The sequence below is a fragment of the Harpia harpyja genome, chromosome 2 (genome assembly GCF_026419915.1).
Source record: "Harpia harpyja isolate bHarHar1 chromosome 2, bHarHar1 primary haplotype, whole genome shotgun sequence".
Lineage (NCBI taxonomy): Eukaryota > Metazoa > Chordata > Aves > Accipitriformes > Accipitridae > Harpia > Harpia harpyja.
In genome coordinates, this window is record NC_068941.1 from 1380830 (window position 1) to 1407764 (window position 26935).

Genomic DNA, 26935 nt, shown 5'->3' on the forward strand with positions numbered 1-26935 from the left:
ACTCATATCCGTGGAGCAAGATGCTTGCCTGTGTCTTTACTGAAGTAGGTGTTCCTCTGGTTTTAATGCTAAATGGAGTATACTTTTCAAGAAACTTTCCTGGCTTCCCACGGAGGTCATTGCAAAGAACTGACATGTTATTCAGATGGTAATAGTCATCATTTTTGAGTACCCTTGTAGAGTAAGCAATTTCTAATTTCTCCATGAAAGCATTCTGCTTCCACAGTCTGCAGCTACGGCAAACAAAGCAATTTCCTAGCCATTTCTCTAAATATCTTATAAATGTTTTCAGTTCATCAAGTTTATTACAATACAGCACAAAGGCTATTATGCTAATCACTGAAAGCTGGAACTTTACATGGAAACCCTCTTTCCTGTTCCACTTTTTCCGCCAAGAAAAATAGTTGCAAGGGCTAAATCCATTTTTAAGTTGCAACAATAGGCTTAATGTGACTATGTACATTTTGACGATCTATAGGCATTTATCTGAAGCTCCTAGGGTACTGTCAAACTTAACTTTCTTCATGCTTAGTATTTCGAGAATTTCAAAGAACTGATGACAAAAAGTCCTAAGTCACATGAGGACTTTAAAAAAATGAGAGGCTTTTGATGTGTCTTGTTTTACTAGCATTTCTTGTTGGGCAATATGCTTCCATGCTGAAAATTGGGTGGGAGACAAAAATCCAGAGTTGCACAAGAAGATATTTCCATTGCTGTTTTAGTAGATAAACTTGCATCTGAAGAAAAACATATGACATAGAGCAGGAGGGAAGAATTGTAGCAGTCTTCACTGATCCACAGTTTTCAAAAATAACATATAAAATAGGCATCTATTCCAGGAGGTAAATTACATCTTTTGGCTCTGGGGGAAACTGGTTCTTGTCAGTCTTTTAGTCCCAGTCTTCGCTGTGCACTGGGCAGTGAAAATTCTGCCTTGGAGACTTGGGATTTTGCAGATACCAGCTGCTCTGGTCAAGTGAAGCCAAATATAGCTCTCTCTGGAATCCATGCTCTTCCCGAGACAGACGTTGATGGTGGTTTCTGATAGACACCATCCCCTGGAGGAAAACTATTATGTGTGAAGATGCACTCAAGTCTGTTGAGTGGTGGCCAGTGCAGGCAGGAGTTTCTCAAGGTTGTGGAGAGGGAGGAGTAATTTTGGGTCACCTATAAATGGCAGGAAGGGAATGGTGGGAGGGAAAGGGAAGAACATGTTTCATACTACCTATCCACGGGTGTGTTTTGGCACTGCCAAGGTCGGGGATGGAGGTTGCGTACCTACATCAACTCCCTAGTGCCGGTGAAGGATACAGTTTTTTATATACCTTAGTTTGCTCTGTCCTGGTTCATCAAAATGCGGAGTGCTTTGTCATTGCAATGCAGTAAGACACCACTTATCCGTGTGCCTGTTTTCCACAAGAGAGATGAGGAGAGTAAGGGATAAATCCAACTTCTCCTAATAGGGGTAGACTGCAGACTAAAATACACAAGACTTTCATAAGAACAGCCATTCCAGATGAGACGGAAGATCCATCTATCCCAGCTTCCTGTCCTGGATGGTAGCCAAAAACTTACTTCTAGGAAAGAAGACAAGAACAGACTGGGCACGTAGCACTAGTTTCCCAGAATTGCTCCTGTACTGTCAGTGATTTGTGTTTCATGGACTGCCTGAGCTAGGCAACAGTCTTGCCATATGTCTGCACGTTATCCATAGGAGACTCTTGTAAGCTCCTAATATTTACAACATCCTTTGCTATGACTTAGCTACAAGTTATGCGATTAACGACCTTCCTTTGGTTTCCAGCCTGTTCGCTGCAGTCAGGCAGCTGACCATGTCTGTGCAATCCTGAGGCATTGACACACAAGAGATGAAATGTGGGTCACTTGATATAGTGGCTTTTCAGTATAAATATCTTCATGTAGCATTGCTGTAAATAGGATGCACTTCCTCCTCCAGTCTCTTAGCAGTGTCACAGTGCTCTCCCAGGAGAGCCTGATTTGTCACTCTAACCTAAAGTGCTGGATTTTGGGCCTTTCTGTCCCTCATGCTATAAACCAAGAAGACATTCATCCCTCTGGCATGCCCTGTAAATCCACGTGGAAAAATGTATCTGTATTACACCCTAAATACTTTTAAGCAAACCACTCAAGGGCAAGCCAAATGAGAAATAAGTAAATAGCACAAAGAGTAGGAGCATATATTATATTTCATAACTGTTTCTGTATTGCCATACTTGTCATAACTACATAACACCATACATGAACATATCAGGATTCAGTGGATGTGGTAACGATGCAGCTGGCACTGATCAGGTAGAGTAGCGGGGCCTGTTCTGTTTTATTATGTCTGCTTAACCTAGAGTGCGTGCAGTTGGCGTGACAGCTACGTCTGCTGAATGTTTTGTGCATGAATCGATCCACTTTGTAGCAGACAAATGGGACAGAATAGGAAACTGATCCTGTTAACATTATAAAAAAGTCCTCTGATTACGTTTCTATGTAATAATGTTCAGATATTAATATGCTGAGGAAGCGGGTTCTTCCTTTTTGCTGCTGAAGTGTTTTTATCTAGTGCAGAGGCTGTGAAAGGAGTAGTCCTAGGCAGCTCTTTGCCTGTGTATCCTCTCATGCCAGTGTCAGTCAGATGTGCTGCGTTTGGATTGAGGAAAGGCTGATTTTGAATGAACTGTGAAGTAGTTCTTCTAGCTGTTCAGCATGAGAAGCTTTCCTTAATGCTCATCCAGTCCTGATTCTGACTCTGATGTAGGTTCAAAATGGAGAGGGCCTGTTAAATTTTAAAGAGGGTTTTTCACTTCAGCCAAGGTTTGAAGTGACATGCCTGAATATTAGCTCTCACATGATTCTTACGACTTTGGAAAGAACTGATCCATACTCAGCTCTTTGGAAAACATTGGTGTTATTCATAGGACCCAATTTTGTACTCTAGGGCTGTACCTCTGTCCTCACCTCAGTGTTGTAGGTGCACGTGGAGCAGAAAGGGTAATCAAGCTGTGGTTCTGAATATGAACTGTCGTGGTTTTAGTTTAAATAATGATTTCCTAATCAATAGCAGCCTGTAATCTGACAATGTTATTAATAGATGCCATTTAATGGACAGCTGATATTGAAATATGTGAACTGTACAGTGCTATTGACTTCATCAGTGCCTGTGTATGAAGAAAGATTTGTGAGATGATGCATAAAACTTATACCAGGATACTTTGTTGCTGCTCCAAACTTATAAAGTATGAATGTCAAAGATAAATATGGTTGTTGAGGGAAAAGTTAGGAACGTAAGTCATGTAAGCGTGTTCTGTTTCTAAGTTTGAGTCTCAGTGTGAGGTAGAAAACAGAATTTTGGAATTTTAATTTTTTTTTTTATTACGATGTTGATGTTGACAAATTATTTGACTGTATTTGGATGTAAGCAGTTATGTGAATCTTTTACTTTGCCTACTGTGGTTACCGGCTTATGTGGGTGGGAATAATCCATTAAACACAGCAGGGAACTTGCTGGACAGACTGGCTGAACTCCTTAAAGACTGTTGCTGCCATACAGAGAAAGAGTTAACTGTACTATTAAGGTCAACTGTGTGATTTGGTGCCATTTGTGGGCTTAAATATGAAGTGCTGGGGTTTTCACAATTGAGGCCCAATAACACTAAGAAATATGAACTGTAATGGTAAATTTGGGGCAAGGTAGTACATCGGGGTAGATTAACTAAACTCAGTGGAATTCATATTCATAAAAGTTAATAAGTTTCCATAAAAAAATAATGAACAGGCACATTTACATGGGTGTGCATTCTCTGTGTGATTTAAAAATATTACATGTGGAGAGAACTGTTTATAACATGAGCCATTTATTTTAAATCCCTGAGAATGAATTAGAAACATTCTGAAATTACTGACCTAATTTACACAGTCTGACCACAGTGGGTATTTCAAAAAACCACAGGTATTGATCACCTAAACAATGTTCAGCTCCAGCCAGCTATGCTATAACTAGGTGCACTTTTCTTAATATTCTAAAACTTGTTTGTTTCGTTATCCGTGACTTTGACCCTGAACACCTGAGTTCTCTGTTCAGTGCACGTGTATAATACAGGTTTAAACCATTAACATGCAACAGCAAACTTGGACTTACTTAGAATAGCTACCCTGCAAGCTAGTTAGATAAAAATTCACCATTCAATTTTACTTCTAATTTCCTGACAGGTTGCAGAAAAAAAATGTTCAGGTCACAACGATTAAGCTAATTAAGAGTATCAATAACAGTTGACCTCTGTCCCTAGAATTTCATGAAGATGGCTCCAGCCATGTCATTGCCTGAGGGGCTTAGCTGGCATATCTGTATTAGCTAGGGGGACAACAGCATTGCCATGCCTGTTCTCGTTCGTACCTCAGCCTTCCGACCTGTGCCAGTCTTCTGGATATCAAGGAGCAGCTGAGAATGTCATTGCCCACTAGCTCTGCCAGCAGAAGGCATGGTAGCTCTTTTCATCGACTTCAGGTTACACTAGCAGTATTATTTTAAATCACCTTCTTCAGCCTTGCCAACTTTTTGGTAGTGGCACGGCTGTGAATAATGGGCTGTCAAAGCTACTTGCAAAATCCTTTCAATTTCATCTTGAGAAGGCAAGGGCAGACACAACTGCACCACAAGGCAGTTCTAGCAGCATAATTACGGGGGTATAAGCCCTAACATGCAGACAAGCTTTTAACTAGAGGGCTTCCAGTAAGTGAGGTAGATGTGCCGGAAGAAAAAAATGCTCCTTGCGGATCTGCATTCTTCGCTGTGCAGCTTTCCAGGGTAGCCTTCTAGCGGGATGCAAGCAGTGCAATGTTGGCACTGTCATGCTCCAGTGAACCCGTTCATCAAAGATGCAACTTTCCTGACAACACAGGGTTCCTTGTCTTGGACAGTTCCCAGTATAAAATAAGCTTTCTTGGGAGAAAGGATGCTTTTTAAAAAATCTGCTTTCACATTACAATTTGAGTTACATAGCTGTGTTCCTAACTGACTTAACATTTTTTTACCATTCTGAATATAGGTAAAACTTAATGTTTGCTGATATGGAAAAAAAGTCCTTTCCCCTTCCCAACACTGCTAAAACCTTAAGATTTCTTCTGCTACGCTTTTGTATATGTTTTAGCAGTATGAAGGAAATCAATCTGAATTGCAGCTGTGTCAGCTGACCTGAATGTCAGGCAAAGGGGTTTATGCAGCTGTAAAGATAAGAATAATATGGGTATGATTTATTCTGCTCTATATGAACCAGAAAGGAAATATATTCTTAGCGTCTGAAATAATGAGATATTCACAACATGATTTTTTTTCCCTTAATTCGAAGCATAAGTGCTCTGTCAGTACAGCAGTCTTGTGCACCAGATGTCACGTCCGCAGTCTTGTTCCTGGCCCTGTCTGTAGTGCATGTGGTGCCCTGGTCCCTTCTAGGAGGGAATAAAATAATTGGTTTCATTTATTGTTTGTACTTGAGTTCTAACAATGTATTTACAGGTTTTTAATTTCCCCGTAGGTGCTTGGGCAGAACACGATAACTATTTTTGTAAGCTGTTAGCCATTGTGTTGAATTTTAATAATTCTGTCCCTCTTCGAACTGCTACCCTTCAAGAGGATTATCTAAAGCTTCAGACAGCAGCACCCTGAAATGCTGAGACAACCTAATGTTTTCATGGTACAGTTAGTAAATCTCATTAAGTTCCAAAAAGATGCTGAATTTTAATGTCCACATCTAATAGTGCTGTAAAAATACTACTTTTTTGAAAGGGACACTTTGCTTGTCTGAACAGGGAAACGTGAAGCCAAACTAGAATGGTATAACTGTAATATTAATAATTGTATTGCTGTTACAGTAGATCTGAACACTGGCCTTTTCTTACTTGCAAAGTGGTGAGAATGAACTGGAACAAGTCATTCGTATTTCAGAATAAGTGCCCTCGGCAAGTTTTACCACCAAATACTACTCATATCTTAAATTCATAACCTATGAACTCTCTTAGCCATGTAGATTCTACTGGCTTCCAGTATGACTTAGACATTTACATGCTTACATCACTTCTGAAAACGGCATTTACTCTAGGAAATGTTTGAGGATATTTGGAACCTTTTATCTCAAATCACCATTATTTTTCATCTTCATTCCCTGATCCATCTTCTTGCTAGGTTGGTTTTTTTCTAAGTAGCTTTTTAAAATGTGTCAGCTCTCATACTGTTCATTTCAATCTCTCTCATTTTTCATCTAACCACAGCATTACCAGAGGGATATGTTGGGGGGGGGGGGGGGTACTTGTACTTTTGGATAAAACAACTCATCTGTCATTGAAAAGATAGATTCATAGAATGGTTTTGGTTGGAAGGGACCTTAAAGATCATCTAGTTCCAACCCCATCATCTAGTTCCAACCCCAGGATGTGACTAAAACTTTCCATACATAAAAATCTTCCAGAATGAGCATGGAGACACTTTAATCTCAAAAATTATTTGTCTAAGAGCACTCCCACAGAAAAGTAGAATTTAAGGAGAGATGACAGTCAAGCTTGATCATAATGTGCTACCCAGTTCCTGCCCAGTAGTGAGTTTAAGGTATATAATACCTTCCTACCATTGCAATATACTATTATTCATATGCCATGGGGGGAAGATGTTGCGAGTAGTTAAGAGATGATGACTAGTAAGTGGGGTGTGTCTTTGGAAAAACCCTGAAATGAAAAATTGCTATTGCACAGAAGTAGAGAGAACTGGTATTTTCCACAGTTCAGTAAGCTATTCATAGTAAATACTAATGAGTTCATCCACAGGACAAGTACTTAGATATATGGCAGTCATGAGGCAAAAGCATCTGCAGACTACGTTCACCTGTAGTATAATTCTATTGGCTGCAGTGGAGCGACTTCTAGGCTGAACTTTTCTGTTTAATATGAAGTTTGAGACTATTTTCTAATGATGCTGGTGTAACTTTTCACACCTTGTGACTGACATATCTAATACTTCAGGTGAGGCAGGACAGAAAGTCACTGGAAAAGTAGACAAATAATTCAGATCATGGGAAAAATCCCATGAGATTTAAGGAATCTGAAATTGCAATCTTTGCCATGGCACCCCTACTGAAGAAGAGCTCTAGGGAAGTTTTTCTCATTAGCACCAGGTGCCCACCCTTTAACTACCCAACTTTCCTTCACAGGGTTTGAAAACAAGCTGATGATATAGAAAAGATTGTTCAAACAGCAAAGGCTTATTGCTATTTTGTATGGAAAAGAGTGCTAAGGTACAGTTCTGGCACAAAACAAAAAGGGCAAGGTTTTGCTATAGTGCAACCCAGATGCAATCCTTCTGCTAGAAAAGCTTGCATGTCAAACAGAGTAAAAATAAAAATAAATGAGCACAGAAGTTTGGTATAAATGTACATCTTGTTGTGTGCTTTATTGTATTTCTCAGTGAGAACTGTTGTTACCATTCCTCCCTGCCAGAGGGTATGAAAAAATCCAATGGAAGAGTTTTCTCTTCCATTTAGTCTGAACGAATTGTTAAAGAGCACATGTTTGCTTATAAAATTTTCTAATCGTACTACCACTATGCTCTATTTTGTTGACAAGAGAAGATTTTTGTGTCTGTAGGAAAGATTCCTGAATGTGGCAATTTGCTGATTTAAAGAACTGGGAGGACAATCCTTCAACAGTGTTGGCTTTAGAAGGGAGGAGACCTCGGGCACTGGTCTGGGATATTTATGACATCAGTTTCCTCATCGTTAAGCCGGGGGGTGATAATATGTCATTACCTCCTGTAGACTGGAGACTCACTTCCTTACTGAAGAAGGCTCTAAAGTTAAGAAAAGTATTTTTTTGCTCTCAAACATCCATGTGGCACTCCGTCGTTGTACTAATGTGACAGAGTGAAATGTGGCCTGCAGTACACAGTGCTTTGAGAGTGTTGGTCTTGTAGTGCATCCTGAGATTTCTGTCAAAAAAAATACAAAACTCTACTGGACAGTTAAATAACCTAGGTATTTTCATTATATAAGGAAATATAAAAGTGGCATGATGAAGGCTTTGTGGTCCATATACTTACTTCTCCCACATAAAGTAGTTGGTCTCATAAAGGTTTTATCATTACGAGTAAGTCTAATGAAGATATTATCATTACCGAGAAATCGTGTCTTGCTGACCAATGGCTGTTAGCTCCCTTGTGGCTTAGACAGAAGCGCTGGACAGAAGTGGCCGTTTCAGACCCCAAGTGCTGGTATTCAAAATATCAAAATGGCTAAAAAAAAAATTCACATTTCTTTTCTGATTTTGAGTCTGTATATGATTGAAGAATAACCTGCGTATTCACCATTTTAATTTAATACTGAAAATAGGCTATTTTTATTTAGTGTGCCACAAGCCTCACAGGTGAGTTTTTATGAGTATACTATTTTCCTTGCAGTGAATTAGTATTTCCCACATAATTTCCTACATCTGGCATCAGAATAGCACGTTTCCTTCTGCCATATGATGACATGGGTAATAATTTAGAGTGTCAAAATTAAATGCTGTAATGAATCAGGCCAGTGCAGACAGGAGCAGGAAGATTCCACACCCTCTAAGGAATCTTTACTATTTCATTATTTTCCGGATTTCCTTTTTGTTTCCTCATCCTTCTTTCTCTTCCTTTTAGTCTTAGACAAGTCCAGCTGCTTTCCCCTTTGGATCAGTTTTTCTCATTCTCCTCTTCAGCTGTTCTAAGAGACTATTCATAGCAGCTCTTTCTGTAGAACCTGTATTATCTGAGCTGGGAAGTAACAGGTAGCTGGGAAGTAGAGCACCCTATGGTTAGAGGCCTCACGTGAAGCCTGTGGAAGGAGGCAACAAGGCTACAATTAACTTTGTTAGGGTTTTGATCTAAAGACTTAGAAAGGGCTTTTAATACAGAATTATTGGTGCTTTCATTCTCATTAACTGGATCCATTTCAGAATGCTGACCTGATTCCTTCACAGATAGCTCAAAACCTTTGCAGTGACCACACTAAGCCTTTTGAATGCAGAAGTCTCCTAGTGACCACTTAATCCTGTTTTTCACAGAACAATTTCTCCCGTAATCCACTGAGAAAGAACCATAAAGCAGCTCACCCTATCAAAACCTCGAGATATCCAAAGGTGGCACAGATTGCAACAACAGTAAGGATGCAGCATCCTGTATGTGGCTTTACTAAGCACGTTTCAGCTGGTCTGGTCTGAATGTCATCTCACCCTGGTGCTATGCACTCATTGGCATGCTCCCACAGCAATGCCTAGTGTGGTGGCCAGTCTTACATAAACTTGGCATTAGGAACAAGAAAAAGAATGCTGGGACAAGAAGTGCAAAATTCAGACTCTGAGGCTACGTTCGTGTAAAAAATTGTGGCAGTACATGAATGATGCTATATTTCAGGCTCCTAAATAGCCCTGTTGGCAGTGTGGTATAATGTATGTTTTTATGTTGGCACCATTTAGTGTCTGTGTTAGCAAGTGTCCGAGGAGCTGTGGCTAATTGTTTTCATTCACCACACCAATTTACTCAGCATGAGTATTACCTCATAACTTGGCCTTGGTTTTTGGTGGTTTCAGCTCAGTGACAACATTATTACATTACTCAGAATGTGCAGATGGAAAAGATGCACTGAGATGGTGACTGTCTGAATGAGGACAATTTGTTTCATATTTATCATTGGCTTTTTATAACCCTGGATCAAGAAAATGCTTCATGAGAGGTTAAAATTGTGCAGATACACACGTCAAGATGGGCAAAGCTTCCCAGGAAAGACTGAATATAGCACTGCTATACCATGTTGGAATCCATAATGATGAGCAATTTTTTTATGGCGCTTGCCAGTTGATCACTTTGGGAAATCACAGTGATGAAGAATTCTCTTTATCTGATTTGAAAAGTCTTATTTGCTGTTTTGGAAAAAAAATCAAACAAACCAAAGCAAAACAAAAAACCACCAGCCACTGTGTTCTGCTTGAAAATATTTGTCCTTAGGAAAGATTTTTATTTCCTCCCCCACCCAAGATGGAGAAGAATGTTTTTAAATGTCAGTGAAAATATTGCATACAGTGACAAAACTATTTTTTCAAATCACTTCAAAATCGACTAAAAAGAGAGGAAAGTCTACCTGTGATGCTTTTATCACCTGAACTTTTTTGTGTTTAAAGGGACTGACCTTTAATTAGGTATCTCCCGTCTGCTACTACTGCAAGCACAGTATAACTGCCTGGGGAAAGCCCTCTTCACTGACTCCCAGGAAGGGAGGGCAAAGCAACAGGTCATCAAGTGCTGAGTCCTCATTCACTGATAAATTAACACTGGTAAGTGCGCGTGTTAATCAGGTAAATCATATTAAATTGGGTGGTGGTTCCAGGAACGAGGAAAACTAATTCAAATCAGTGGAAGAAGTTTTTGAAAGTGTATGTTTTCTGTAGTTTACTGGACGTGACTAATTCAAGCACCAGTTCTAACATGGTTCTGATATGCAGTGATGGTGTAATCTTTCAAGACTGTAGTTACTCTTCCTCGTCATGCTGTGAAGTTTCTAAATCATCCTTCGACAGTGGAAATGATAGTTTCCTTTTTTTCATGCTGACATTGCTATTCCTGTAGGATATGAAATCAGCAGCATGAGGATCAGAAGATTGACTTAGCACGCTTTGTGAAACAAACTGCTCTATTTTATTGCTGCCTCCATTTAATTTGGTGTATAGGGGAGATTTCTTCAGCTGCTCACAAAACGCAAGCCCACAGAGGTCTTATTTTGTATCCTGGAAAGGCCATGACATTTCAGGGCCTTAGGACAAAAGAGCGTAACAACAGCTGCTCCACGTCTCATTACAGGTTCATCTAGAACAGTATCTTGACGCTCATGGTGACCAATAAAGAATGCTTGGGGAAGCATAGCGAGAACATATAGATACTTTCCACTATTACTTTTCCTCTATATTTTTCCAGATGCTGGGAATTTGAAGTTGAGGAACTTCTTGAGCCAAAGACAGCATCTTTGTGTTGAAAGGGCCTTACAGGATTTTCCCTCATTAATTTGTCTACTCACTGCCTGAACTCCTGGAAGCATTTAATATCCACAAATAGGTGTAGCAAAGAATCCCACAGTTTAACTATTTGTTGTAAGAAGAACACATTCCTTGAGTTTCTGCTGAACCTGCCACCTGCTACCTTCATTTTTTGCCCTGTTTTTCTTTTAGATTGGAATCAGTGATCGATCATTCCTTGTTCTCCTTAAGCATGCCATTTACAGCATGACAGAATTTTGTCATGTTCCCTCTGTCATCTCTTTTCCAGGCTAAAAAGACCTATTCTGCTTACTTGTTTCTCATCCTATAACTCTTATTATCTTTCTTGTTTTCATCTGAACTTTATCTTGTTCTACTATACAGATGTCCTTCCTCCTCCTCCCCTCCTCCCATAGTTAGACGGATCGCCTCCCATGTCATCTGAAACTTCATTGTACTTCAGAACTATTAGGGTGGTTTGGCTTGTGCCTATTCTTACTTGTAATACGATGCCGGCCTGATGATAAAAGCGCCGTCGATATTGCCTCTGCTGAAATCCACTTTTATGTCTCAACAACCGCCTACAGTGCAATTAAACTGCCATGCAAGCAACCATAACAATCCCTGGTTTTGAAATTAGGTTTCATCATTTCTTGACAATATCAATATCTTACCTGAAAGATTATTATTTATGAGAAAGATTAGATTGAATCAAAGAAGAGAACAACTATGACGATGATTAGAAGACTGAATTATTTATACTCTGCAACGACAGAAAAGTTTTACGCTGTCAAAAAGGACTATAGGGGCTCTTCACAGAGACATTATTGGGGAAGGAAGGAAAGACCTATTCATGCAGAGGGACTGCAGTGGAAAAACATCGAGAGAGTTGAATTAATTCTGGGCAAAGGTAGATTGGAAGTTAGAAGAACTTTTTAAGTATTTGAGGAGTAATGTTTCTGCAAGAGTTTTTGCAATGACAGATGTGAGGGCAGGAACCTTAAATCTTTTTAAGATGATGCCCCCGAGAGGGGCAGTGACATTTGGCTAGCAGGTGCATTTTTGTTTCCTAGAGCCTTGGAAGGAGATTCACTTGCTGTTTCTCTGCATCATATTTATGTTGTATTAATAGTCATCTGTGTCAGTGCAGTCACTGGCTGTCTGCAGAGACAAAAATTTGAATCTGAGATAGCAATTTGGGGTTTACCATAGAGATCAAAACTGCATTTATCAGATATTTTTCATTATCAACTCCTACTGTAATGTGCATATGCGCTCCCAGTACCACCTTGGTATGAGTGTGCTCTTGGCAAAGTAAACTTATCAAAAAAGCTACCTTATTTCAGTTAGAACTGAAAGAAATATACTTTTAATCCAAACACTGATAAAAAGATCAGTGGGTTTGTTTCTAATTAATTGACTAGATCAGCTTCTTTTTCAATATATTTGGTGGAAGAAAATTCTTCTTGCAGAAAATACTTTTTCAGTTATCTGTAAGGTCTTCATGGCAAATCTGGTTTGGTTTCATTTCGTTTGGTTTGTTCTTTAATTTATTAAGTAGTCAGGTGGTCCTTAAATAGCATCTCATGCTACACAGCTGAGACATCATCTCTCAAATGTGTTTGGAGACCTACAGTGTTTGTATTCAATGATGATGTCATGATCTCTTGCATACGTGAGAACCAGAAATGCACCTGTGTTCAGGTGGGTAACAGGTGCTTTTAATTTTGAAAACAGGATCGTATTCAAATACGTTACTTAAAGGGAAAAGGAAATGTACTTTAGCAAAACCGCCATTACTGAAAATGAATTTAAAATCTTGTTTATTGTCTTGTAAAAACAGACATAGCGAATGAGAATATTACCTACAGTCTTGCTGTACTTACTGTAAACTTTTATTTATTACTTTTCAGCCCCTGGTGCACTATGAATAAACCCTAACAATAGTTTGCAGGTGGCAAAACTCTGAGCATGTTTGAAAACATTAGATGATATTTCACACACATTTTCTTCACATTTCATTTATGAAAAGTTGAATTGATGGCTCTAAAAACCTTTTTTATGGAAGAGTCCTTGTGACATCATTGATAGCTTGGTGACAAAAACAGAACTGCTATGACTCTGCTGTTTTAATGCTAGAGGTATATTTAATATGCATAAGACCAAAAAAATGGTTTTTAAACACTGAAATCTTACAGCATTTGCTCCACTTCATTGACCATATTGCGTCTAAGCAAAGTTTTTATTGATATCAAGAAATTCCTTTTTCCCCTTTCTTTTCCCTTTTAATTTTTTTTTTCTTTCTGTAAGAATCTCCTTTGGTGAATACTTCTTTACTTTGAAAACTACAGCCCTCTTAAACTAGGCAAAACTGTACTTCGTAGTCCTTCAAAATGAAGCTCAGAGATGATTTGGTATAAATACCAGTTCAGTGAATGCCAAATCCTTGGTGTTGCTAAACCTGTGCAGGTGTTTCTAGCTGACCAATGCAAGGTTAGGGTTTGGTTACAATATTGCTTTAAATGCCTCTGCAATTAAGCACCATGTAAAATTTTGCCATAAAATACGAGAGTCTGCTAGTGTTGCGACAGCCTATTCAGCCCAGCAGTTTCCTTTTGCAGATGAACAGTCTGTGCATGGAGGGCAGTGAGGATAGAAAAAGCTAGAGTGAAATTATGAATACTGTGACCCTGGAGACACTTAAAGGCTAATGGCATTTCTATGCAGCTTTCTCTTGCTTGCAGAGTTGCCTCTGTTTCCTTCACTGACGCCGTTTCTTGGATGCACTGTAATACAGATATTGTAATGAATTACAGCAGGCACAAAGCAGTGGTATTAATTTACAAACATCGAAAACAGACAAAACCGGATTCACTTTTAGTGGAAAATAAAATAATTATTTTCTTTTTTGTTTCTTTTGTTTGTTTAATGTTTGTTTAATTTGCACCAGGGGGAAGTCACTTGAAACTGTTCTAGAATAAGTTTGCCTGGATAGCTGGTGTGTGTAATGTATCTCCGAGGGAATGCACGCACCCACAGACACAAGAGAAACTTGTCATAATGATCATCTTGTCTCTTGGGCAGACCAGCTGGTGCAGGGCAGTGCTGAACAACATTTCTGTATTGCTTCCAAGAAGACTCTTCCTCCAGAAAGCCCAAACATTGTCCTTGGTAATTTGGAGGTGAACATAACCCTGAGGAACCCTGGATCTATATACTTGTTTGAAAAGTATGCCATGTAACAGTTCGTTTGTTTTAAATTACTGAGATATGTCAGGTAGGCCTTGCTTCTGCCTTGTCCAAAGATCAACTAAATCTAGTCCTCCTGTATTCCTAGCCCTGCACTACTCAAATGGGTCTCAGAGAACGAGCGCTGAAGATTGCACACATGTTGATGTTTATACTGGAGAAAATACGCCCTTTGGTGGAATAATTCCAGTTACTAGGTAATCCTGGCAGTTACCTGTGTAGAATCCTGTTAATTATCATCTTCACCCATTTGGCCTGGGGATCTAAACAGATTTGCTGGCTGTTCTTCAGCGTTGCTCTGCAGTGGAATGAACATTTCACTTTAGTTAATATTGGCACCTGAGGAGGTCAGAGGAGGATGCAGACAAGGCTGAGGACTATAGGCTTAAGGGCTGCCAAGTCTTCAGCATTCGTAAACCGTGACTTCTCTTGCCTGCTGACTTTACTTACATGATTTCCACAGCGTTGCAGTGTGGGCCCTTAGGAATGATTTCTACGTTGGCCAGGCGCTTTGGCAACATTAATCCTGTGACGGTCTGGATGCAGTGACACCGCAGCTCCGCTGCCAGCATCATCTCTGTGAGGAAAGGAAAGGGAAGCTTATAATGTCTGCAACTGAACCAAACTAACAATGAAAATATTAATTAGAGAAAGCAGAAGGGATAAAAAAATCATGCCTCAAGGTATAAATGGATTGCTGTTCTTGGGTTTAAGGTAGTACCTTCACTGAGCAAGAACAGGGCATTTGAGATCTGCAGACTTTGTACAGTTAACAATTTATAAGTTCCCATTACCACTACAATTATTTTGGCATCCCACAACATCAAGTGCAACAAAAGGCTACTGAAGTGTGAGACTCCTGTCTTATGAGAGGAAGAAAAAGCTAGCTGAACAGGCAGATGGCTACTCCCCATGAATACAGCCTGGAGGTGAAACCCGTTTGGGCTAAAATTCTACACTGGTACCTGGTGTGAAAAAGCCACGAAAATATTCTGCTTAGAAGCTTAATCAAGATGCTGGGAAAGGTGTGGGGGCCTCTGAGGAAGCAACTCTGGGTAAGTACTAGGAGCAAGAAACCCAACAAGCTTTGGGATGGAGTTTGATTAAATTATGCCACACATTGTACAGCACCCAAGCCCATGGACTGAACTTGGTGTTGCCTGACAGTCCTTCCAGACCCACGTTGCCCTAGTGAAGCAAAAAAAAAGTTATCCCAGCATTGGGGATTGAGCACAGAGCGCCAGAGGGGTGGCGCAAGTTATCCAAGATCGCAAGCCGTGAAGCCTAGGGCTTTCCCATCTCCACCACTGCAGACACTGGGCTATCTTCCTGTTTTCATGTCAGAAATCACAGTTTAAAATGGACAATCACAACTCTCACATTTGTCCATTTTTCCTACTAAGGGAAGCTGCATCTTCAGCCTGAAATTCCTGACAGTTGAACTGTCGAAGGTATTTGAAAAAGGAGATTCAGTACTTTGAGGGCAGTATCAAGAAGCAAAGACAAGGTCTAGATAAATGGATGTGGGGCACACAGACACTCTTACTGAGATGAGTAGGGCTGCAGGAGCCAAAATCCCAGTCGGTTGTTCAGTCCTCTCTTACTGTGGGTAGTCTTGACATCCCTTAAGACCAAACAGCAAACCCCTTTACCTCACCCTGTGCTAGTTCTTCTACCTTGATATGATCATCCACCTGTTTCCCTTCTTCACTTATCTGCCCAGCTGAATCTGCCGGTGCTTCTTTTGGCTGACCAACACCTCCCTACCTACCTGGCAGAAAGCAGAAAAAACGTACTTGAAAGTCAAGCATTGCGAAGCATAGAGTATCACAGCAGAGAAGCAACATCCCATCTGCAGGCTCAAGAGAAGAAAATGACATTCCCAAAGGCTGTGCCAGGCCTTCACTGCAGGTGTCTGTTATGATACAGTCGCCCTGTTAGCCAGTTCTCCAGCGTGGAGGTTGGCCACATCCAGCTCTGTTCTGGCTCAGGAGAGGCTGCAGATGTGTGTCATCCCAACGTGAAGCCAGGACACAGTAGGAGCAAGCATCCACGTGGGACTGAGGCTTGGAAGCATTCCAGACCCCTGAACTTGGCATACTTGCTGCCCACAAAATACTTTTTGGACTTTCCCAGCAGAGTCTGTTTTTTTTTCACCCTCATGTTTCTCAGGAAAGAGCTCTAAGAGATGGCTGTTGGTTAGAAATAGATTGATTCAAACTAATTTGAATATTCCAAGCTTTCATCTCAGGGTCTGTTACCATAAAAGCAGCATGAAAAATGATAGCGATGCAATATGCCACACAGTTATTGCAGGCTATCACTTCTGAGGCCTCGGTTGTAATCTCATTTTTCTCAGAATATTTAAGGGACAAGTTCACCAATGTCAGTGAATCTCCAGTAGCTGAAGAATAATAGGAGACAAGAAATAGGCCCACTATGACAGTCCATGAATATGTTTTTCTTGACCCGCTACCTCAAAGACAGCGTGAGTATGGAAGTCCTACACACCTTGAAAACATTCTGTGTAGCTAAACCACATTGCAAAAGAATTGTAGTACAAAGGAAAATAAATTGAATTTTCTTACCAGGAAGGTTGCCCATAAAAGAGAGAATCAGGAGGGAGATTAGAGTCTTGCTATCCATGACTGCTCTCTGTGCCTTCTTATGGTGAACTGAAAACAAGCTCTGCGGTGTCTTAAGACCCACATGGGACTGCTGATGCTGTTACACTCCAGGATTTGCTTCTCATGCACATGTACATACAGATGGAATTACTCTTGCTCCTGCCTTTTGCCACAACCAGAACAAGTAGTGGGAAAATCTGAGATTAAACGGCTTGTGCTAACACACCTGAAACCGAGCAGTAGGTTGGAGCCACTCTGCTTGCTGTGATTCCTTCTTAATTCCAAGAAAACAGTAAAACACTAAGAGAGAATAACATGCTAGTTAAAGCAGGGAGAGAGGTATTAAGCTTCATTGGTTGTCATCATTTATAGCTCAGTACTTGCCTAATTTTCTCTCAGTGCTAAAATACAAGACAGAATCAAGTTAATAATAGAACATTGGCAAAAAGCTAGGTAATTGTGTTATTTGGATAGGATGAGGAAGTCAGAGCATTATCACATTAAGATATTGATCTTTAAGAATCTCTTACATATACTTATCCACTATCCCATATAACACCTGGCAAATTCATGGGCCAGAATGGGCCGGGGACTCTTCCTGTGGCTGTAGGGAGAGAGACTTCAGCTGTATGGACAAGACATGCCATGCCACATGCTCTGATGTCCAGAAAACAGCTCCTGACCTCTTGCATTTATTCATACTGCATAATAGTAAAAAAAATAAAATAAATTTTAAGAAGCTTTGAGTTTTCAACACCTCTGAATATTAAGCAGTGTTTTAGAAAGCTCTTAAAGCTATGCTTTAACTTCGTCATTCCAGCTCCCATTCCTTTAAAAGGCAACTAATGTGTGGTTCATGATTTTGTTTAATGAAGATTTGAGTTACTTGTGCAATACCACACACACAAAAAAAAACCAGCTGTGGAAATGCTGGAAACAGCCACCATCTCCTCTTGTTCCCTTCTATGCCCTTAGCCCTCTATTGGTTTTACTGTGTTCTTCTCAGGCAAGCGCAAGTCCCTTCAGATTTGCAAGCACAAAGAGGCCGCCTCTTACTATGTTCTTGCATTTAACCCTATTGAATACATCTCTTTTTTCAGATCTCTTCTTCCCACTTTCTAGGTGTCTCTCCTGAGAGGAACATTCAGATCTGTACTAAAAAAAAAGCATGCATTTGCCACACCACTGGTCACTGTCTCCTGGCCTATGACCAGACATGCACACTGCCCATTGTTTTCGATCCCAGTGCAGCCCTGCCTTCTCTTGTAATGAACTGCTGATGATTTTGATATACCTAAAATACTGTATTCAGAAAGGATTCTTGAAGCTGAGGCACTCGATTCTATCCAGTCGATGATACAGAACCATTTTGCGTTGTCATGCAAGTGAGTGGTAGCTCACAAAATGAACAGATATTTGTGGTTTTGTGTGTGTACTTGCATATTGTGAAATTGGTCGTTTCTTCATGAAATGACTGAAATGTTGGTAATCTTAGAAAATGACTGAAAAAATAGGTTAAAATGTTAATAAGGACCTAATTACAATATTTTGGCTTATTAACTCAAAAGTACAAGTAAGAATGTTTTTTCTAAAGTATGTATTTAGAAAAGCATTTGCTTTCAAAAACAGCGAAGCTTGCCACTCTACAGTTCTAAAATTATTTTTACAACTGAGGTTATTTCATAAAACGATGGAAAACTTTAGGGGTTTTGTGAAGTGAACAGTTCACAGCAGAAAAGTATCATCGGTTACTGTAAGGACCGGGGTGAAAGACTTGTTCTATATGTATCTGTATATATGTCTTTCTGAGAAGTTGCTAACATTTCATGCAAAATAACCTTTCAGCTTTGGTCCATATGTTAATTTGCATAGAGTGTGACTTCAGTCCTTTGTAAATAATGTGGAGGCACATGTTTTTGCATTCTCAGCAGGTGTCAACTGCAGGGCTGCTCTCTCTGCTGTGTCTGAACACTTCTGTGACATTTTTGTAATCAGTGGAGGAACCCGCACCTCCTGGTCAGGTATCTGCAGCCCAATGGGCCCGTTATCACCACCTGAAAATTTATAATCTCAGGCTTGTCCTTAAAGGAGAACAACTACAGTGCAAGACAAGGCATAAATTCTGGGACAGGCAAGGGACTTGTGCTCTGAGACCAGCAGAGGAGTATCCTGTGGAATTCCTCAATGAACAGGAAAAACCTCTGCAAAACCGACAAGGTTGGGCTCTAGGCCTATAGTGACAAACAGCATCCGTGGCATGGTCAGGAGGGTAGACTAGTGGTTTCAGCATAATAATGAGGTCCGCCGGAAATGTGAACTGCATTGGTCCTGTCTTGGAAGGAGGCATCCATTTCTGTGGTAGAGTTAGGATGATTGAAAAGGAGCTGGATGGTAGAGGTAGGAGGGAAGGAGGGAGGGAAGGAGAAGCCAAGTGCAACTCTGGTTCTGCAGCCCAACACGGTGTGACTAGAGGTGAGACAGAAGAGGGCTGAGGTTATTTGTCATTGTGCTTCCTTTTGGGAACTTTTTGCTCTGCTTGGTGAAGTGGGAAGTCCAGTAGACTTGCTTCAGCATCTGGATGAGCCTCATCAGAAACTGCCTAGAGCAGTGAGGTCTCATTGTACGGCGATGTAAGAGGTGACACCGTTTTTCTGCGTGTCTGCAGTAGAGCTGACATCACCTGTGTGGAAGAAGCAAGTTGGCTAGCGTAGGCGCAGCCGCAGACGTGTTGTGTATGCCTGGGTTTGAAAATGACCTCCTTGAATTCCTGAAGGGTGTTTTGAACCAGGAGGTGCTAGTCCATTAGAATGCCAGCAAAAAAGGCAGTCAGGCTTTTGTTTTTCTCTATCAAGTACTGCCTAAAATGCCATTTCTTAGAGCTATCACTATATAGGAGAAGAGGATAGTAAAGATTGTCTTCCGTCCCTTCAGATGCTGCTAACCCTAAGTTGCGTGGTATCAAACAGGGCTCCAGTCAGGGCAGAGCTCTCTGTGCAGATCCTGACTGTGGAAACATTACCCCATTGAGAGTCATTCAAGCACTTTTGAGGATTTTCAAAAAACAAATCCACTCTATTTATCATTTCTCCTGTCAGATAGGAAGAATGTTCACATGAGAATTTGTTGCTGTGGTTTCAGATAAGGGCAAGGACATGTAGCTGATCTCCAGCATTGCGAGGGAGCTCCCTGCAGACCTCTCCCTTACAATTAGCTGGCTAAATTTACCCTGCAGCCGAGGGATCCATGCAGCCCAAGCTGTATGTGCAGCGCAGCACAGCGCAGGCCTGGGCCTACTCCTGTTAGCTGCGTTAGGTGGGTCACCGACTCCTCAATGCACAGGTGTCTCTCAGCATCCCTACAAGGGGGACCTCTGGCTTAGGTGCCAAATGGCACAGGGACCTACACCTGTATGAAATGGAACTCCCACGGAGAGGAAAAAAAGCAAAGTTTCTCTTTTTCTCACTAATAAAAGGGAAATATAGTCTAAAAGAGGGCAAAAGGTTGAAAAATGCAAAGCGGAAACAGTATATTAGCATAAATTTTGAGAAGGAACATGTTCTCGGGGAAGACAGTAAATAATCACTCCACCTCACTTAGCCATGTGGACTGTGGGGTAAAACTCTGAGTATTTTTGTTTGACAAATAGTATTGCAGTCATTTGGAAGCTGCTGTTTTTCCTTACAGCCAGATTTCACTAGGTGACTGAACCAGTAACGCTAGTCATTTGAGTACCTTCAGCTTCTAGGTAGTTCACATTATGACCCAGTGGAATAGCCAGTTGGGTATAGAATATCTATCATTTGAGTCATTTTGTGATTTCATAATATGCAGTTGATCTAAGTAGATGTGTGCGTGTACATATATATATAGTTGTCATATTGTAAAATCCACCCTTTGATAGACATTTTATTTATTTAATTATATACGTATAAGTAACCCCTCCCATTATCCATTGCTTTTTGGCCTGGAGCTTTGTCCAGCTTACACTCTCCCCTAATTTCTTCTCTAATGTTTGCAAAGTTGCATAATTGGATTTGTTGCTTTTCTCAGATGCAGGACACCTTTTTAGCCCTTAACTACTCTAAATTTCTGCGCTAATCTGATGGATAAGTCGGGCAAAATAAATTATTTTCCCTGAAAAGGTTTTTAATATAGTAAGACTTTTTCCCTTCAAGAGCAACAGTAGGAAGATGGTATCACTAAAAAAAAAATATGGTAATTTCTTCTTTTTCTGAGCAATGTAATGCTTTCTCCTAACCACAACAGCCTAAATATTGGACTTTAAAATTCTGGCATTACTGAGAGAAAACCTATTTTATACATCAAGAAGTTTTCAAAATTCAGTAAGATGTCCACAACTAAAAAAAGTAACATCCAGTTACTTGCTAGGTAAAGAGGAAGAAATAAGGAACAAGGACAGTCCTTGTTCGTATGAATTTGTTTTCCAATGATTTCTCTCAAAGAAAAGCTAGACTGTGTTACAAGGATGAGCCAGCTTTCTTCAGGTGTCACAGGAGAACACTATGACTCTTAGTCGTGTCAACAAGACCAGGATATGGTTATACCTTCAGATAAGGTTCTACTGAATTTCATGAGCAATTGATTTCTCTGTCACTACATAAGTACTATGTAGCTAGCGATTGAAGATACTGTTTGCACTAGAAATGTGCACTAAAAAAGAATCCAGAGGTGGAGATTCTTTGCTTTAAAAGGTGTCAGGGCTCCTTGTTACAGCTGGGACCTGAACAACTTTTTTCTGGAAACAAACTCACTGTTGTAAACTGTCACGGTTTCTTACCGTAGCAGACACTGTTGCTCCTTCCCACCCCGTAGCAGACACTGTTGCTCCTTCCCACCCAGCAAAACATGTTTAACTTCAAACACAGCCCCACTTTAAGTTAAACCGAAATACAAGTTCCTGCAGATTGCAGGGGCTTACTTGGATTCAACACATCCATCCTGGAGTTAATCTCTCTTCACAGCAGCAGCTCTGAGTGAAGGGTTTCAATAATGTGCCTCTGAATCTAAAAGCACCTTTGCCCCGTACAAAGCGTCCCCGACACTTCAGAGAGAGCTGGACCGCGCGTGTGCCCGGGAACCCCTGGGCACGCACAGAGGTTACTGCTTCCCTGCTTCCCAGCTAGCCAAACTAACACAGGCACACCGGTCCATCTTAACATGGAATTCACCAAAAAAACCAGTATATTTTTCAACAACAAGGTATTTTTATTGCATTATATTTCACTACATTACCATTTAATGATAAATCCACCTTTTTACATAAATACGTTTTTCCAAAGCAGAATAAGGAAAATTACTTATTCTATATGAATTATGACAGTATGTCATACAAGTAGACATGAAATATCTAAGCCTCTCCAGAACATTTACTGTTCCTTTACATCTTGTGCATAAATACCAAATAATTAAATGTAAACTAATTTAAAAACAAACAAACCAACCCCAACATTATCTTGCTAGAAACCAAAACAATCTTGGCATCAAACCCCACAATTTCATGGAAATTCTGAACTGTCATAAATATTGAATAGAGTGAGACTTCAGGAGCAAGTTTTCTGTAATTTCACTGTGCAGATCCTAGGCAGTCTACAGTAAATGCTAGTAAGTTATAGTGGGGAAAACAGATTGAGCAAAACATCGAGCCCAAGGCTCATTTAGGCACCTGAGGCAGCAGACTGAGCATGGCAGCACAGCACTGCGCTTGCTTCAACCAGTTTTTATTCCCGTGTAATTCTGAACCGGCACTAAAATGCCAAGTGCCAGACAGCGCTCAGAATCAGCGACTTTGTTATTCCTCACGGAAGGATTACCCACTATCATCAGCACTACCCATTGAAACCTCTCTGTATCGGACTATCTGCAGACATTTGCACAACGGTCTCTACAATGGACCCGTCTTCTTTTCGGATATTAATGCTATTTATAAGAACTTGTTGGCAAATTGTATTTGGAGGGAAGGAGCTTGCACAAAGGTGGGGCTACTCAAACTGTGAAAACTGCAGCAAGGTTGCTGAGAGGTGCCTAGCAAAGCCTATGCTGTCTTATCGAACGGATTCAGTCACTTTAGCTCAGTCAATGAATACATACGTAGGCATAGGCAATAATAAATATAAGGGGAGGGGAGAGTCTCAGAGAGATTGAACGTAGAACAGCTGGTCTACAACTCATCAAAACTAGAGAGTCGGGCTATTATCTTCTTCCAACATCCATTTCCCTGCATCTTCTGGCAGACACAGGTGGCTTCATTTGGAGATGTTTCTTCCCTCAGAGCTGGTTATGTGAACTGCAACAGGCAGAATTCAGATTATACCGCCAGTCAGGAAATCTTTCCTTAAGTCTTTTTGCATGCCCCAGATAGATGTGTGTTCTGGAAAAGGTGCCTGATGGTGATGGTGGACCACACTGGCCCAGTACTGCGGCTAGATTTGCGTTTCGTCAGGCATTTGCTGTGGATACTCTACCTGACCCGCAGGGTTTGCTCTGCCCAGCAAAGCAGCCACTTCTCGGGCACTTTTGTGGCACAACTGAACAGATTTCCCCATAGAAATGAACGGCAGAATGTGGCTTGTTACTCCCCCAACACCCAGCCAAAAGCTAAGCCTGGCCTCCGAAAGGGCTCACGTTAGCGTCGGCTGTTGCGCAGTGCACGTCCCCGTCCCCCCCACGGAAAGCGAGAGCCGCCCGGGCCCCCGGCAGGCACCCACCTGTTGAGGATCCTGGTGACGATGAGCTTGACCCAGGGTGCGGAGGGGCTCAGGCACACCGTCTGTCCCTGCTTCGTCGTGGCTCTGCGGGGCGAGGGAGGGGGTGAGGCCGGGGCCGGAGCCGGGGCCGGGGCCGGGGCCGGGGCCGGGGCCGGGGCCGGGCACTTACATGACCTCGGGCTCGGCGCAGTGCGGGCCCTCGGCGACGAGCTCCACGCGGGCCAGGCGCCGCGGCGGGATCACCTCGGACACGGTCCGCACGCAGCGGCAGCGCAGCTCCCCGGCCAGCGGCGCGCCTGGCAGGCGGGAGGCGCCGCCTGAGCCTCGGCTCCGGGGGCCCCCCCCCGCCGCCCGACGACCCCCCCCCCCCTCCGACCCCCCGCCGGGCCCCGGGGGCGCCGGCACCCCGCGCAAGCCCCTGCCGGGAGCCGTCCGCGGACGGGTGGGTGCCCCCCGGCTCAGCCCGCCCGGCGAGCTCGCAGCCGCTTACCCCGGCAGAGCGCGGCGGCCAGGAGGAGGACGAGGAGGAGGTGCGGGCTCATGGCTGGTGCTGGCGGCCGAGGTGCTGCGGGAGCCGTCTCTGCGGCCCCGTTCTCCGCCGGTGCTTTTATCTCCCGCCGGGAGCTGTCGGGCAGGAGAAACGTGATTCACACGCCGTCACCCATCTTTCCCTCCTCCCTGCACATCCTCGGGCGGCCGCTGATGGCCCTCTTCCCTGCCTGCCATACGCCGGGGTGCGTGAGCGGGCTGCGGGGTCGGGTCCCGAGCCCCGGCCAGTCTCCCTGCCGCACTGCTTCTGGCCGGGGTTGTCTGTTCAGCCTGCTCCACTTACCGGGGAGCCCAGCAGTGCCAGGGAGCCAGGGGTCAGAACTCACACAGTAACGGACTGTTGCTTAGACACCAGAATTTGGAGGTGAAATTTAGCCCAGCCCAAGTTTTCAAAGGATCATAGAATGCTTTGGGTTGGAAGGGACCATAAAGATGATCTAGTTCCAACCCCCCCTGCCATAGGCAGGGACATCTTCCACTAGACCAGATGGCTCAAAGCCCCATCTGACCTGGCCTTGAACACTTCCAGGGAGAGGGCAGCCACAACCTGTCTGGGCAACCTGTTCCAGAGTCTCACCACCCTCACAGTGAAGAACTTCTTCCTTATATCCAATCTAAATCTACCCTCTTTCAGTTTAAAGCCATTACCTCTTGTCCTATCACTACATGCCCTTGGAAGAAGTCCCTCTCCAGCTTTCTTGCAGGTTCCCTTTGGGTACTGGCAGGCTGCTGTAAGGTGACCACGGAGCCTTCTCTTCTCCAGGCTGAACAACCCTAACTCTCTCAGCCTGTCGTCATAGGAGAGGTGCTCCAGCCCCCTGATCATCTTCATGGCCCTCCTCTGGACCCGCTCAAGCAGGTCCATGTCTTTCTTATATTGGGAGCCCCAGAGCTGAACGCAGTACTGCAGGTGGGGTCTCGTGAGAGCAGAGTAGAGGGGAAGAATCACCTCCCTTGACCTGCTAGCCACGCTCCTTTTGATGCAGCCCAGAATGTGATTGGCTTTCTAGGCTGCAAGCACACATTGCTGGATCATATTCAGTTTTTCATCCACTAATACCTCCAAGTCCTTCTCTGCTCTCAATCCATTCTCCGACCAGCCTGTATTTGTGCTTGGGATTGCCCCGACCCATGTGCAGGACCTTGCACTTGGCCTTGTTGAACTTCATGAGGTTCACACAGGCCCACCTCTCAAGGCTGTCAGGGTCCCTCTGGATGGCATCCCTTCCCTCCGGCACATCAATGGCACTACACATCTGGGTGTCGTTGGCAAGCTTGCTGAGGGTGCACTCAATCCCACTGTCAGTGTCGCTGACAAAGTTGTTAAACAGTGCCAGTCCCAATACCGACCCCTGAGGAACACCACTCGTCACTGGCCTCCACTCAGACATCAAGCCATTGACCCTAACTCTTTGAGTGCGACCATCCAGCCAATTCCTTATCTGCTGAGTGGTCCATCCGTCAAATCCATGTCTCTCCAATTTAGAGACAAGGATGTCATGCAGGGCAGTGTAAAATGCTTTGCACAAGTCCAGGTAGATGATGTCTGTTGCTCTTCCCTTATCCACCAATGCTGTAACCCTGTTGTAAAAAGGCCACCAAATTTGCCAGGCACGATGTGCCCTTAGTGAAGCCATGTTGGCTGTCACCAATCACCTTTTCTTGAAGTTCATAAGCCTGAGAGATGCTAGTGGAAACTGAGACATAAAATCCTTTGTCTTCTGCAACTAAGGATAAGTTCACATTTAATTTTAGCATCTGGGTTTCTCTGCCAAACACACATTAATTTCCATGTGGATTTAGTTGTTACCTGAAAAGCAAAGAGCCCTGAACGTTATGCAAAGCAGTGAGTGGTAGGGGCCCTCTCCAGCCATCTGGAAAGATGTCAAGGCTTAAAGCCTGCCAGAGGATCCAGGGATGCCTCTGAGCAGCAGGTGCAGTCCAGGGGTGCCACAGCCATCCCACCCTTTCTTCCCAGTCTTTGGAGATCATGCATTGTTTTATTTCAGTCCTCCAGCTTTTCTTTGGACTGCTGTTGTGCTTCCTGGAGCAGTGAAGAGTGATTAAAATTTTTCCACTAAGATCTTTTCAAAGATGTAATAACTGTGTTAATTTTTTTTCCTTGGTCTGGGCAGCAAAAGAGCCAATTTGGTATTAGGCAATGAACACCTCGTTTCTTTTAACTCGGGCAGGGGGAGATGACAACACAGACTGATTTATTAGTGCAGTGTGTGCAAGCTTGTAAATCAGCTCTCTGCTTAATTGCACAATATTCCCAGGAAGAGGGAAGCTAAGAACAGAGATAACTTTGTGTTCGCAATTACCTGTTCCATCAGGTATTTCCCTGCACGCTGACCAATTTGACTGCCTTGCCGTTAATGAGCTGACTTTTCTCCCCTTGGAGCTGGGTGTGAACTCACTGATTTGGGCCTTGCCAATGCAGTGTCTGTGGCTCTAGGTCCATCAGATCTGTAAGCCGTGGGGCACTTGACTATTTCTCGCTTTTGCCACCCTGCAGGAAGTTATGGAAGCACTAGAGTAACCAGGAGGGGAAGATCTGAGAGCAGTGGGGGTTTGTATTTCTCTTGAAAGCACCTGCCTCTCATCGTGCTCGGTCTGCCAAAGGGTAGGGAGCAAATACCTAATTCCTAACCATCTGTAATTCCTTCTGCCTTGCTCATGAGTTTTCTGAAAGAACTACATGTTCTAGCTCAATAGGTAAGCACCAACTATCAAACGCTA

General features: G+C 42.6%; 2 protein-coding genes and 1 long non-coding RNA gene across 3 annotated transcripts in view; 1 reads left to right on the forward strand and 2 right to left on the reverse strand.

The window, feature by feature from the left end:
* Positions 1-26935, forward strand: part of LOC128153035 (uncharacterized) — a 57757-nt gene that overhangs the window by 8757 nt on the left and 22065 nt on the right. The gene's annotated exons all lie outside the window — the stretch shown is intronic.
* On the reverse strand, positions 11952-17283 carry LOC128153022 (C-X-C motif chemokine 5-like). The gene is made up of 4 exons (XM_052811848.1): positions 16881-17283; positions 14743-14869; positions 14507-14590; positions 11952-13829 (listed from the first exon to the last, which is right to left on the reverse strand). The coding sequence occupies exons 1-4, from the start codon at positions 16936-16938 to the stop codon at positions 13805-13807; spliced, it is 294 nt and encodes a 97-aa protein (XP_052667808.1). The 5' UTR covers positions 16939-17283; the 3' UTR covers positions 11952-13804.
* On the reverse strand, positions 22146-24262 carry LOC128153026 (interleukin-8-like). The gene is made up of 4 exons (XM_052811862.1): positions 24135-24262; positions 23814-23940; positions 23645-23728; positions 22146-23223 (listed from the first exon to the last, which is right to left on the reverse strand). Exons 1-4 carry the CDS (start codon positions 24184-24186, stop codon positions 23205-23207), a joined length of 282 nt encoding a protein of 93 aa, XP_052667822.1. The 5' UTR covers positions 24187-24262; the 3' UTR covers positions 22146-23204.